The 15,675-nt window shown below is 38.4% G+C and overlaps 1 protein-coding gene across 1 annotated transcript in view; it reads right to left on the bottom strand.

Annotated features, from left to right (window-relative positions):
* LOC135476425 (uncharacterized) overlaps positions 1-14,265 on the bottom strand; it is a 40,510-nt gene extending 26,245 nt beyond the window's left edge. The window contains exons 1-13 of the mRNA XM_064756452.1: positions 14,047-14,265; positions 12,535-12,753; positions 11,746-12,140; positions 11,150-11,241; positions 10,581-10,773; positions 8,644-8,749; positions 6,867-7,100; positions 5,957-6,208; positions 4,466-4,839; positions 2,868-2,909; positions 2,124-2,232; positions 1,166-1,390; positions 203-427 (exon numbers count right to left, since the gene is read on the bottom strand). Of these exons, the coding sequence (XP_064612522.1) occupies positions 203-427; positions 1,166-1,390; positions 2,124-2,232; positions 2,868-2,909; positions 4,466-4,839; positions 5,957-6,208; positions 6,867-7,100; positions 8,644-8,749; positions 10,581-10,773; positions 11,150-11,241; positions 11,746-12,140; positions 12,535-12,753; positions 14,047-14,180 (2,600 nt within the window). The 5' untranslated portion in view covers positions 14,181-14,265. The remainder of the gene's footprint in view (positions 1-202; positions 428-1,165; positions 1,391-2,123; positions 2,233-2,867; positions 2,910-4,465; positions 4,840-5,956; positions 6,209-6,866; positions 7,101-8,643; positions 8,750-10,580; positions 10,774-11,149; positions 11,242-11,745; positions 12,141-12,534; positions 12,754-14,046) is intronic.
* Between the last annotated feature and the right edge of the window lie 1,410 nt (positions 14,266-15,675).

The following is a 15,675-nucleotide window of genomic DNA, read 5'->3' as shown; positions in this document are numbered from 1 at the left end:
AAATCTGAAGAAAACCACAAATGATTGTCAGAAACCACTTTGGTAAATGAATGATTTCGTAGGGCGAGCGAAAAAGGAATGGATAGGAAAACAGTGTCAACAAATACACTCTTGGGGAACTTTCTAAACAGGTGTACACATCCAACAAGATTGATATTTTGACTGTTTTACTGGCTTTTCCCTATCTGGTTACTTCACTTACCGACACAGCTTCTCCTCTTCTCCCATCTCCAACAGCCCCTCCACCAGTGGTAAGAGACACTTCTCAGACCCATCTACATCACAGTTTTGCTCTTCAACACACAGGTCACCAATAGTCTCCACGGCCGAGTGGATTCGCTGACGCACATCCTCCACCAGAGGGCTCTGCTCGGCATCACATGAGGAAACGTACCTCTCCACGCATTCCCAGGCAGAATCTAAAGCTCTGAAACATGACATCAGAGGTAAAGGTGACCCATGTTTTAAAAATCCACTTCCTTTATATAGAAACTTGCACACATTAATCATTCCTTCATATTCAAGATGCAACCTGCAGACGGTTGTGGGTTTCCCCCTGGCTCAGCATGGTTTCCTTCCACCATATCAAATAAATAAATAAATATTCAAGATGCATTTTTATTCCTACATTGTCCTTTGGCAAATAAATCAAATAAAACCATCTGGGGGAAAAAAACCATAAGATATCAATTTTGTCTCCAAAAACAGATCCTGGAATTGCCAAATGCCTGAAGCATTACTCGCAGGTGACCACGGCGAACAATACCTAGTAAAGGCAGCCATGTCAGTTACATTTGAAATTAAGACCTTTTTGACGTCAGTCAAAACTTAATACCTCAAAGGGTTTTAGCCCCATGGGATCAAATTTTGAATAATTTGTACCTCTCTTGGTCTAAACATGACATTTAAACTTTAAAAGTCATTCATCTTTAAGGTAAAATATACAGGTGCCTGGTACTAATATAGGTTTATGAAAGAAGACATCAAGTAACACCCATAAAATATTTAGCAATTCAAACTGCGACTCAAAGAAAGAGAAATTACTGGCCATCAACATGATAATTTTCAAATGACCACACATGATCTCCAATTCTTCATTTCTGGCTACATATACTTTCAGAATTTTTATTTAACGACAAAATAATAATAAAAAAGTGTTACTAACGGACATATCTGTTCAGACAAGAGTGTTCCTTCCAAGGTTGCCGTGGCGAGGAGTGTGGAGAAATCAGAGGAGCAATCAAAAATATCGCTAAAGACACAGGCTTTCTCACAGCGGGTCTCTGTCATCACCTCCACCCATCTGACAGCATCCCTGAATGAGTCTCTCCTCTGGCTAGAACAGTTATAGCTGGATGTCTCCACGCATTCCTTGGTTCTCTCGTACTTTCTGATGACAATCAACACATACAGAAGGCGATCAATGACCAGCAGTGTCAAAAAACTAAAATGTAAAGGCAGTTTTGGATATACGATACTGGACCTAAAATTTCTTTCACAACTAAGTTACTAATTTTTTCCGGATTCTGGGAGTTCTATTCGTGATAAAAAGATGACTTCTGGTCTGTTTGGAAGGTAAAATGATGAATATCATACTTCACTAAAGGTGTTTTTAAACATCTATTTGGCTCCAAAAAATAACTTTTTTGCATCAAAATTTTAAGTCAAATACAACAGTTTTTAAGAGGTGTTTACTTCAATTTTTTTTTTCCCTTTATAGAGTTTTCCATAAAACTAAAAAACTGTGTCATGACTGCAGTTCGGAGCTACTCCTGAATTTCCATCTCAGCAATTGTCATTCATCTGATTGCAGGATTGAGCATCATGTTTTTAAATAAATCTTTGTTTCAGTTTGGAAAAAATTGAACATGTATCAAAAACCACTGGAACATATATAAAGATTCTTTTTTTCGCATTTTTATAAGTCTCAATGCTGGATAATTCTCCTTCTACTAACTGTAATTTATAATTAATTACATGCATTCTATAAATTCATATTCACGAATCTCACCATCCAATCAGCTACCAGTATGTAAAGTAGAACACAATACATCATACCACACAGAAAATTAAAAGTGAAGATTTTAAAATAGAGCAAGTGACTGTTTACTACAAAGGCTTACCCACAAATGACCAGTCTATCACTGATTGGATTCACGCCGTAGGCCACCAGCTCAGAGATTTGTGTCGTGATACACTGAGTTGCTTTCTTCAGACGACAAGTTTCAGGCTCTGTGAATTAATAAAATTTTCATAAATGACACCAAATCCATCAAGTAAATCCACACACTGATACATTAGATTTGAAATCCGTTCTTAATTTCAGCATGTTCTGAATTATTTGTCTACATACATTGGAGTGCATATTGGAAGTTTGATCATTAAAACAAACTAAACACGGTGAAAAAAAAAAACAACTGCAAGAAATCATTTACAATATCATGGAAATTTCCACCTCCTAATCAACATACTGTACAAACTAATTACACAGAAGGGGTATCAGTTGTTGAAAAACCATGTGAAGCTGCACCGTATTTAATGTAAATCAAACATCTTCAGATGAGTTTTCACCAACCAAACTTCCATGAAATTCTACTAGTAGGTGATTTACAGTACTAAATCTAAAATGGACATTTTACAAGTGACTGGTACCAATTCATCTTACATACACATGTATGTGTGCAGACAATGGGCAACCTGAATAAACCCAACAATCTTGGACACTTAGAATAACACTCATGCTTTTTCTGAATGCATAGAAAAAAAATCAACAAGTTTTCTGGAACGTCATGGGAAAGCTAAGCCAACTAAAAGTGCATGTAGATTGGTGGGAAATCATGAGCTCTACCCACAGGCCACCATCTTACCTTGTTCAGGGGGGATAACTGTTGTATTGTCTGGATCAGGTACTGTAATCACAAGAGGGCAATGATGATAAAATCAACATACTTCAATCAATTCTCTGGTTCATTATCTCTGAAAATGCATCAATTTTACAAAAGCAATTATGCAGTGATCTGAATGAATCTATTCATGCACATGATTGCCTTGGTCATGGCTCAGATTGCGATTTGGATCCAAGAATTGTTATTTTTTACAACATTCTTCTCCGCTAACAGACAGGACATAAATACAAATTATCTGTCTGTGGTGAAGGAATCTGCACATTTAGCTGTGGTGGAGATTTACCATATCAGAGTATATTCTAGTTTCCATACATAACAGGTGTTACTAAGGATGACCAATGACTAAGAGTTGTGATTTTTGCTACAGTCCATCATGTCTCTGAGTGAACTAAATGTATGTAGCTGTAAGTTTCCTAAAACTTAAACCTTTAAAACTGTGCACTGTTTTGTTGTTTTTGTTTTTTCAACTCAGCAATACACTGGAGACCTAAGAAGTGAACAAAGCGAACTGGGAAAGTTTGATAACCATGCATTCCTGGAAGCATTGGATTATCAAACCTGGAACACTTGGTGGCCTGTACTACACTGGACACCACTGGTAGCCACTACCAGGAATAGTTGATGATCTATAATGGGAATAAAAGGTTATCAGAACTAGGAAAAATTGATGGCCTGTGATGTCCTGGAAAAAGTTCATGGCCAACACTGTCCTGGAAACAGTTCATGGCCTGTACTGTCCTGGAAACAGTTCATGGCCAAGAGTGTGTTAGAAAAAGTTCATTGCCAGCAGTCCTGGTTACAGTTCATGGCCAGCACTGTCCTGGTTACAGTTCATGGCCAGTAATGTCCTGGAAACAGGTGAAGGCTAGTACTGTCTTGAAAAAAGTTCATAGCCAGCACTGTCCTGGAAACAGTTCATGGACAGCCCTGTCCTGGAAACAGTTCAGGGCCAATACTGTCCTGGAAACAATTCAGAGCCAGGACTGTCCTGGAAACAGTTCATGGCAGCCCTGTCCTGGAAACAGTTCAGGGCCAATACTGTCCTGGAAACAATTCAGAGCCAGGACTGTCCTGGAAACAGTTCAGGACCAATACTGTCCTGGAAACAATTCATGGCCAGGGCTATCCTGGAAACAGTTCAGGGCCAGCACTGACCTGGAAACAATTCATGGCCAGGACTATGCTGGAAACAGTTCAGGGCCAGCACTGTCCTGGAAACAGTTCATGGCCAGTGCTGTCATGGAAACAGTTCATAGGTGGTACTGTCCTGGAAACAGGTGAAGGCTGGTACTGTCCTGGAAACAGTTCATGGCTGGTACTGCCCTGCAAAAAGTTCACGGTCAAAACTGGGCAGTTTTGTCCAGGAAACAGGTGAAGGCTGGTACTGTCCTGGAAAAAGTTCATGGCCAGTGCTGTCCTGGACACAGTTCATGGCCAGTACTGGAAACAGCTGATGATCTATTCCCCTGGAACAAAGGCATATCAACTGAAAAGCTGTTGTGGACAACATGTTGTTGATGGAGCAAACACTGATGCTTCACACTGTCAGCAATACTTACTGTTCTCACAAAGCTCATCCCAGATACTCTGTACCACAGGGGTCAGTCTGTCCACCTGGTCTGTGACGATCTCCAACATCTGACCAGAGGGGATGCTATCCAGGCATTCACGGAACTCCACGATGAGATCACAGATTCTACCACGGCCCATAGGGTTTGCCAGCGCGATCGTCAGCTCGTCACCGAGCGACTCCGTGCAGAGATGAAGCTCAATCAGTTCGTCTTTGTCCCCGGGTTTTGGAGGATCTACGTCCAAACACTCCACCTCCACCTCTGTCAAGTACAGCTTAACTTCATTCACCAGTGGAGCCACCTGGACAGAGTTGCAGCCTGCAGTATGCTCGGAGATACACCTGTACGTCTCATTAGTCATGCTTGAAAACATAAAGAAAGCAATGTATATAACTGCAACAGGCTTCATAGAACTTAGACTTTAAAAAGGTTTATGTGAAGGTTCTTTTTCACTTAATGGCCTCTAATTCTATGGAATTTTTCACCTGCATGTCTTCCCACCTGGGTATGAACTAAGATTAGGTTATTAACCCATATTCATAATAAGTATTTGTGTGACAAATGTCCAAAATTCTGCACATAGGACATGAACCAGTTGAGTTTCTGTTTCCTTGTAAACACTTTCTGCTACCAGCCACTGGCACAAGATTTCAGTGTGCCTGGGCTATAGCTGCAATCCACTAAGACAGGAGAAGCCAATTATGTAGTAGAATATCATGGAAGATCAGCAAAAAATTTCCCATAGTTTCATTTTCTTACAAAATGTACGTAAATAGTAAGACGTTACATGTTCGTATGTATGTAAGTTTAATGTTGCACTCAACATGTCTTTGGTATAACCTGACCCTGGTTTGATTCCACATTTGTCTCCTGACTTTGATGAGAACATCTCCAGCCATTTGGCCACACAAATAAAAAATTATATGAAATAATCAGTAAATCAAAGTCTTCATGTTTTTCTGAACACTGTAGTGAATGCATTTCACCTAAAGTTTACCTTTGTTTCAAGAAACTTTTTTTTCTGATTGATTCATCTACCTTATGAGACCACTTTTTATGACGTTTGATTAATTTTTTTAATGTTGGCATCAACAGTATCGTTTTCAATCCTTTATGTGTGTCTGAAAGTGCGCTTCACAGGCTAAACTTTGAATTTGTATAGATTTTTTGACTGGCATAGGATTTCAATTTACCTAGGTCATGTCTGGGGTTTACATTCAGATGGTCAGAGAGGCCCAGAGATGGAAAGATACATTCACGGACGAGAATGTCAGTTATAATAGGAAACTGTTGATGGATCTTCCATGTTAATACCTGCACCTCTTGTGTTCTAGACACTGAAAGACAAACATCTAAACCACTCTAATCTCTCTCATAATCACAAAAGTTGACATTCTATTCAAATGATGTGCTTTGCAGTTGTTGTTGTTACATGAATTAGAAATCAGACATTATTGCATATTGTTTAATGAAACCTACCTGCAGATCTCCTCATCTGTCCTGACCTCTGGTTTCAGGATCCAATCAATGAAGTCCTGAACACATTCCCTCCCGTCACTCAGTTGACAGACAGGGCCGACCTCTGGGGGTAAGGGGTCATACACACAAACCCCGCCCACCAAGCTCAGCGCCACACGCAGAGCCTCATACACTAGGGACACTGCCTCTTTCTGAGTATCCAAGCACAACGCTGTACGGGTTTGTATGCAGTCAAGGGTCAAGTTGACATTTCTGTTTAAAAAATAAAAAATACAAAATTTTAAGTTAAAAATTAGGTTGAAAACCCATTTCTAATATCTAAATTGTGAAGTTATCCTCAAATGCTCAGTACCACAGTAATTAATACAGAAACTGATTAATCTGTACATATAACACAGTTTAAATACAAATACCTTTCCATAAAATATAAATACATTTCCAGGCATCCAAAATGGTTACTTGCAGGCAATGTTTGTCAGTAAGAACTGAAATTTCTTGCAATATATAAATACAAGCAATAATGAAAGATAAACTTCAAAATTCTGACCAATTCAGTTTTAACACTAAAAGTTACATCATTTCCTGGCATGGGAAATGTCTATTTACATGAAAGTGTGCTTTACAGACACCTTTTTTATCTGCACAAAACAGAGAATGACACATGCGCAAACACATCTTCAAATATATTATCTTACATATTTATAAACATTTGGTGGATATCGCTGACAAATATAAATCTCAAAACATTGACGGAATGATTTGTAATGAAATGTATCTGAAATATAAACTCATATAAAGAAGTAATTAATTTTACCACCCAAATATCAAGATTCTCAGTGTGAACATTTTCGATTTTATCTTTTACAAGTGTTAAATATTCTAAAAGTCTGGTTCACTGTGGCATACTTACATGCAAAGTTCATCCATAAGGACAGAAACTCCCAGACTTGCTGTGAAGGATCTAACACACTCCTGGGCCGCATTGACAGAACAAGACGGCTCTTCTGGAAGCTTAGGGGCATCCACACATTGTTCTATGGCCTTAGCCTGTAGGTTTTTTATCTGGTCCAGGTAGAACCTCTGTGTACTCACAGAACAGTCAAATACTTTTGTCCGTATGCAGTGCTCACTGCGCTGAAGCTCACTATAAGAAACAAAATAAAACAACCAGAAGGTTTGTATACTTCATCAGTATTGTGTTACACATTTTTATACATTAATTAAATGTTAAACATCCCATTAATTTCAATCCTCCCTTTACCTCAACCTTCTTTTACTGATATATTTATTTATTTACTGATTGGCGTTTTACGCCGTATTCAAAAATATTTCACTTGTGCGATGGTGGCCAGCATTACGGTGGGAGGAAACCGGGCAGGGCACTGGGGTGACCCACAACCATCTGCAGGTTGCTGACAGACCTTCCCACATACAGCTGGAAAGGAAACCAGCATGAGCTGGACTTGAACTCACAACAACTGCATTGGTGAGAGACTCTTTTACAGTTATGTGTTACAAGTCTTTTGTGATCTGAGGGTACATCATATCACAGACAGTAGTAGATACCCCAAAAGACCAAGATATTTTCCAAAACAGTGCATTTTTTTTTAAATGTTATACAGTGATATTTTTGGTGATGAAACTTATTTTTTCCCTATGTGATTTCCTCCTATCTTTCAAATTACTCCAAACACCATTTTAAAATCCACAGAATTCTCAAAATCGGGCAAAACAATCTTCGCTACGGCTGACATTAAAACGTCATTTAGGATAAGTTTAAAGTGGACATTACAATGAATCACACAAAAAACACTCATAAGACATAATCATTTCGAAACCACTTTCAAAAAACACAGGATATAGCACAATGACCCTGGAGCCTATGCGGTTGTTACGAGTTCAAGTCAAGCTCATGCTGGCTTTCTCACCATCCGTACGTGGAAAGATCTACCAGAAACCTACTGATGGTCATGGGTTTCTCCTACGCTCTGCCAGTGCACATCAATTAAATCTAAAGCTGTTATAAATGCCAATCAAATAAATCAATTAAATATTACGCTGTTTTCTGTTGATCAAATCAAGATGACTTTTGAGTGATTTCCAAAGAATACAAGCTATTCAAAGTTTTAGGCAGAGACTAACTGTCAACAATATGAATGAACGAATAATTAGAGCTTAATGGTAAACTGGTAGAATATGTGTCACATCATGGTAAGAACATGTTAGAGCAAGAAAACAGTTGACTTTTTTCTGATAAATGATATCATTCAAAATCAGAACACTCTGGAAGCAGAAGATTTATAACCTAACTAAAGTAAACAAAAATCAGGTACAACAGATTTAAAAATCATAGTTCTTATATGATAACCTTTGAAATATCTTATAAATATTAACGCTGTGAAAGAATTTAAATTCCTAGTTTAGTGCCTCATTGAACACCTTATCAACAATGAGATAATGAAAACAGAGACCGATTCCACAAAGACATTTCTGACCTAAGTCAAAATTTAAGACCTTGTCACAAAGCTTAGTTTTTAGTACTAGAAGTTGTCATTTCGATACATTTGTCAAAGTTTTAATTTAATGGCCCTCCAAATAACTTCTACAACTGTACTTTGAATTTTACATTACATGTATGCAATGGCTGTGTGGAATTGTGAATATTCTTGAAGAACAGCAATACTCACAGACAGCCTCCGATATCACAGTAGGGGAGGATTGATGAGAACCAGAGCTGAAGCGAGGAGGTCTGTAGACACTGGGACACCAGACTCAAGTCACATGATGACGGCTCTGAATCACCAGGGTGGAGTAACGAGAAACCAAAAAGGTATTTGATTACAAAATACATATATTTAAAAAAAAAAATAAAATAGAAAATGTTAATGCATCATTTCAACCTGGAACTAGACAAGATTTTTATCCACTTTGTCATGGGCTAATATGGCAGGTTCGTGTATTTTGTCATGGGCTAATATGGCAGGTTCGTGTATTTTGTCATGGGCTAATATGGCAAGTTGCCGCATTTTGGAAAAGAAACTTACAGCATTTCATATAATATATCATCTCATATTACTATCTTTCCTCCATTATAAGTCTTCCATGTGACAGCAAAGAAATATCAAAAGGTGACGTTGATCTTTAAATGCAAAGAAAACACTAAAATAAAGTATGCATCAGATGGAAGACAAGATCATTGTTATTTATTTGATTTGATGTTTTACGCCGTATTCAAGAATATTTCACTTATACGACAGCGGTCAGCATTATGGTGGGAGGAAACCAGGCAGTGCCCGAGGGAAACCCATGACCATCCACAGGTTGCTGGCAGACCTTCCCACTTACGACCGGAGAGGAAGCCAGCATGAGATGGGCTTGAACTCACAGCGACCGCATTGGTTTCTGGGGAGAGGTTTCTGGGTCATTACGCTGCGCTAGCGCGCTAACCAACTGAGCCACGGAGGCCCACCACAAGATCATTGTAAAAAGGTCATAGGACATAGTTATCAGAGAAAAAAATGTATAAAATTCTATAAAGTATTGAAAGCCAAGAAGATGAAGTTCAGCACTGGGGATATGGTATTGACGGACAATTCACTCTGAGTAGCCATTCTGTAGAAGCATTTATGAAGTTGGCCAATCACTAGCGCTGAAAGCTCCACGTCATAATTGGCTGTCACCATCAAAAAATCTATTAGCTCTCGATTGTTAGTGTGCTTTTTTATAGAGGATAAACAGATATCAGTGCAATAAATTGGATTTTGTGTTTGGTTTAAGTGTTAAACTGATGCATTTTGGACCACACATTTATGAGCACGGAACAGCAGCCGGTGTCACAATGCATACATGTTGGGCCGGATACTGCAGTAACTTGTCAGGATGAGCTGGCCAGAAAACTGCCTCGGAAGAGTCATTGCTTTGAAGAAAAATATTGTGCTTTTGCATCTGTTTTCCTTAGAATAGTATGATTTATTACAAAAATATCATCTCCAGATCTGAATGAAAGAGTTTTTTATGAATCAGAAGGTCCTGCTATGTTCTGTAAATTTCCTGAAGTCAGTACAACCAGCTAGGCCTAATGCTTACACCCATGCAGGACAAGGACGAGCAAGACCGGTAAAACATGACACATGGTCCCATGAACATCGCCCTGACCGAGCACCAAACTAAAAGAAACATTGACCCTTTGAACACAGAACAGAGCTGATACTCTTTGGTTCAATATCAGGCGTTTTTGTTTGTATTTTCTCATTGTCACATTGTTTAACATCGATGATATGGGAGAGATACTAGGTTTTGTGACGTCACTCTAAATAGATATCACATGGCAAATGGCGTCACTGCTTAGGTTGCTAGGTACTGACGATTGTTTGTTATTTATTTTCTTGATAAGCAGTGTAGACTTCTTAAAAATATTTTTAGAACCTTTTTGGAATACTACTTTATTAATTAACTCAGCTTTAGTGGCTGACTTTATGTTCACTTTAATGTATTTTGCCTTCAGGAAATTTTCAAACCAGGTAAAATGCATTTAAAACCTAGAAATGGATGTCTGATAATTTGGACTTGAATTCCAAGTTCCATTTGGTGAATGTATTCATAGCTGTATTTATTACAACCTCACCTGGCATTACAACCACCTGCACAGGTGTTGTCAGGGGTAGTCCGTCAGGTTGATTACACAGATTGTCACGGCAACAGTGCCAAGTTTTCTTCCCACTGCCGTTCGTCCTTGACTTACAAGCATTTGGGTTTTTACAGCCTTTAGAGATGAGAATGTTACCACTTCCTTTGTCATCTATTACAGTCTCACAGGCCTGGAAAATATTGAATGTACGCTTACTTCATACTGCATAGTATTACGTTTGTGATACCAGCCATGTTATTACCTGGCTAGGTACACTAAACGTTTAACCATTTATTGAATTTTATGCTCACCATTTAATTGTTTACAATATTTTACCTAAATTTTGACCTTCAAAAAAGCACTTTCAGGGCATATAATGGCTTCAAATGATACTTCTGGCACCAACTTTTACATTTTTCATTTAAAAAATTAATCCACTTCATTTTACTAAAAACTTTAAGTGCCCCATATAAAGGTGGATGAATCATTCAAAATCAAGCACAATTAAAAAATTGCTTAAAAAAGTACAAACATAACAGTATTATTTGTCATGATCATAGATTTACCTGTTTATTATGAGGGCAAACCTCTGTAACTTCATTGCACTCCTCATTGGATGACAATCTGTGACATCTGTAACATGTCAGTGGTGGAGGTCCTGTCAAAAGATTCCAACAAAACATCAAATACAGAATCTCTACCAGCATGAAAGATGCGAGCAAAACCTGAGCTCAAAGACTCCAGAACTCAGTGATATGCTCACAGAGCCCCGGTGATGGAACATCATCCTCTTGTCATTGTGCTTTACATGTATGCAAAACCTGAGCTCAAAGAATGCAAAACTCAATGATATGCTCACAGAGCCCAAGCGATGGAACTTCATCAACTTGCCATTGTACTTTACCTGTATGCAAAACCTGAGCTCAAAGACTCCAGGACTCAGTGATATGCTCACAGAGCCCCAGTGATGGAACATCATCAACTTGTCATTGTGCTTTACCTGTATGCAAAACCTGAGCTCAAAGACTCCAGGACTCAGTGATATGCTCACAGAGCCCAAGCGATGGAACTAACTTGTCATTGTGCTTTACATGCACATAAAACTTCAGCTCAATACATTGCATCTGCTAAAAATTGTTCACTTAGAATCTGGTGTTAATACCTGCATCTTTTGGCGCACACTCTGACTCCATGTGGCGCTTCGCAGCTCGCAGATCATGCCCCAGGTATGTCAGGATTATCTGTGGTAATGCCTGAGATTTCTCCTCCAGGCACTTCACAAGCTCTCGAAGTGCGCTGCACTGGGTGGTGGTGAAGTCAGATGTGCTATTGATGGCACCGCTAAACCCAACATCTAAAAACTCCACTGCACAATTTGCCAGCGGAACATACATATCTGGTGGGAGAAGTGGGACGAGACCCTGCAGCGTGCCTGGGCAGACAGCGCGTGCTGATGAGATGTAAGTGCCGACATTGCTGTGCAGAGTTATTGCCCCTTGGATAGACAGACAATGTGACGTAGTCTCCAGTGCACATTCCACTGCATTATTCACAGACCTGAAGCATGGCAAGGACATGCATTAAAGCAAAATTTAAAAGTACAAAATGAGTTAAAGGATTTGTCGAATACTAAGACATTAGGTATTTAGATTAAAGCGCTAACGAGTCAGAGAAAAAAGTAAATAAAGGGAGTTAGCCAGTTCATCTAGATCACATTTTATAATAATCAACTTATGATGCCTCATGTAATGTTTGCATCAGCCGTCATGTGTGCTCTTCAAAACTGGAGGTACCAAAAGTACAAAATTATTGAAGGCTAAATTTTCCCCTATGTCAGAATGAGGAAATCAAATTAATGGCGCAGAAGAAAGACACAACATTGTACCAGTACTGTCTTTACCATATCATTTACACTGCTTTAACATGTACTTGTACATAGGTATGTACTTACGTGCAAAACTGATCTCCCGATGTCACAAGGCGCTCTTTGCTCGCACATTCCCGCACGGACTTCATATCGCAAACCGCGACCCTGTCAACATCACAGCTACATGACCCCATTAGGCTCTTGAAGAAGCGCACAGACTCAGAAATACCTGCCTCCAGAAGTTCCTGGTCATCACAGTGCGTCGTGTGTTTGCTCACACATTCCAAACTGGCATTCAAATTTCTGCAAACACAAAATCTTCGGTTTAAAGCTGCGACCAAAGAAATGGAAAATAAATGTCATAAAATATTACATTTGCCCGCAGAAATTTTCAGCAGGATATCGCTCTACATTCCAAATGAACCTCAAAATTTATTAACTAATTAAGATGAACAGAAATTTCAGAATGAGCAACTATAAAGACATGGGCCCGGTTGTTCAAAGCTTGTTTAAGACTTAATACCATATTTATCTTTAAATATAGTCTTCAATTTTGTATTTAGCCTAAAAAAAAAAATGCGTAATATTATATTAAATATGGACTGAAGTTGCTGCTGATATACTTTGACTTTGACTCGAAGTGCACTGGCTACTGCATTTGGCTAGAATTTAAACTTAAAATATGACTTAATACCTGTATAAACTATCACACTCTCGAATAACTGGGCGAAGGACGAAATCCACTTGTGATTCAACAGTGCTATGCTTTACCCTAGACAAATTTTGAGTACTGAACCTGTGATTCTGGTCAAGTTACCATTTTTAAAAATAAATCAGAATGCAGACTGCATACAAAATATTTGATTTTATTTATACCTTCATACTGAGACTGTGATTCAGTGATATTTGTATCTATTTATGTATAAATAAATCCACAGAGATTTCAGCTCAACCCATTCAGAGCAACTTTCATCTAAATGCAATCCCCACACAGCTCAAAGTAACTTTTGCTAAACTCTTGAATTTCTTAAAGATGGAGAAAACACACTAATCAGATAGTTTAATAAAGTTGTACAATGTGATCTTCATACTTTTCTTCTCAATTTTTCTTTGAAGAGAAAAGGTCACTGGAAAATAATTTTCGAATGGTGGGTATTTGAGACTACCTCTTGGTGTATAATGACTTTGCATAAAATTGTTATAGATGAAGATGTGACACATTTAATAAATATATTTACACTAGAATTTGATCTTTTCAGATATTCATATATATTATCATTATTCAGATTAAATTCAAGTGTTTGGGTATAAACCACAAATTAATATTCAAATGAATTTATTAGGCAAGCATCACATCCTTAATTAGAACATTTTTATGCAAAGAGGATATATACCAAATTGTAGTCCCAAATACTCAGCATACAAACATTTTTTTTAACATACCCTTTTTTTCTGAAAGCAAAAATCCAAAAAAACATTTTTGCCAATTTGATTTCACCCCCTTCGTATGACTGTGACCTCATTTTTATGTTTCCTTCTACTTTAAATAATACAGACTTCTTAATTTAAACAATCTTAAGTTTTACGCAAACTTACGAGCACATTTCCGATGTCTCCACGCGATTAAAGAGAAGAAGAGAGAAGGTCTGCAGACAATGCACAGCTTGTTCTGCCTCACACTTTGGTTCCACTGGACAGAAGTATCCATGTACATGTTCAAACGTCGCCATTAGGGCACCCACTTCCAGTCTGAAACCATCCGAACACTTCAGGATGGATCTCCGTACACAGAGCTCTATAGAATCGAAACTGTGGTGACTGAAAAAGAGAAGACGGAACTGAATGGGTGGATTGTTTAGTTATAGAAGTTTTGTGAATGGACAGATGTGCGTTTTCAACGTGCGTTTCAATATCGCTCCCTCCTATTTTCTCGAAAGGCATCACTAATTACACACATTCATGTACATGTATGTAACATTATAACATTTCTTGAATATTTTCACCGATAAAGAGGTAAAAAGTACATGTAAGACAGAAATTGTGAGTCCAACATCTGTTTCCAGAGACGGAAATACAATATCATGCAGATTATACATTGCCATGGTTACCTGCACAGTATAGTGTTGTCCTTGGAGACAAGGACCGCCTCTGACAGGAATCCCAATATACAACCGAAAGCTTCATGCTGAAGACAGGTCTCTGGCTCTACAAGTCAAACACGAAGGTATTAACATCGCCACACACATCAACAAGCCTGATCAAAACAATCTTTTTGTATCTACTTAATCAATTTTTTTCAGTCCAAACAGTAGAAAAATGGCCATAAGTCAAAAGTAGATGAAACAGCCCAATTTATTTATTTATTTGATTGGTGTTCTGCATCATTCTCAAGAATATTTCACTTTATTAATAGAAGTATATGACAGTGGCCACATTATGGTGGGACGAAACTGGGCAGAGCCTGGGAGAAATCCACGACAATCCACAGGTTGCTGAAGGCCTTGATCTTACACTGTAAGTCTTAATGGAAAAGCCATGTTTTCCATCTAATGACACCTCCGGCTTTGTGTAACCAAGATCATGCTGAATTTAACCAATCACAACACTGAATGGACAACACCCGGCAAGGCACTTTAATTCTGACTCTCCTGTATACAAAGTGCCAATGACAGATTTCAACTTGTTGACAAATAATGGGCTTTTTGTCTATGAAATTGAGCCAAAAAGCATTTGAAGTACAAAGTCATCTGTTAGGAGATGAAATAATGACTTACACAATGTGATGGGAATCTAACTAATCTCACCCCTGCAATGAACATCTGGATATCAATATAAACTTGAGTCACTGAGTACCAATTATCTGGATACCAGTTTAATAAACATTATTATAATACATTAAATGACCTTGCAGTTGAATGACATTCATATTATTTTAACTCAACAATTTATTTCCTTGGTGTAGTCAAGAATATTTCGCACATACAACTGCAGCCAGCATTACGGGAAGATACCGGGTAGAGCCCGGAGCAAGTTGCTAGAAGAGCTTCCCGCACACTGCCTGAGAGGAAACCAGCATGAGCTGGACAAGCATGAACAGTGACTGCATTGGTGAGAGATTCCTGCTCATTGCACCATGCTGGCTTGCTAACTACTGCAGTCTATTACTTAATGGACCAATCAATTGATTAATCAGCTCAAAAAATTCAGACATCATAACCAATTGCA

Source organism: Liolophura sinensis, chromosome 10, assembly GCF_032854445.1.
Source record: "Liolophura sinensis isolate JHLJ2023 chromosome 10, CUHK_Ljap_v2, whole genome shotgun sequence".
NCBI classification, from domain to species: Eukaryota; Metazoa; Mollusca; class Polyplacophora; order Chitonida; family Chitonidae; genus Liolophura; species Liolophura sinensis.
This window is presented reverse-complemented; position numbering and strand designations above follow the sequence as displayed.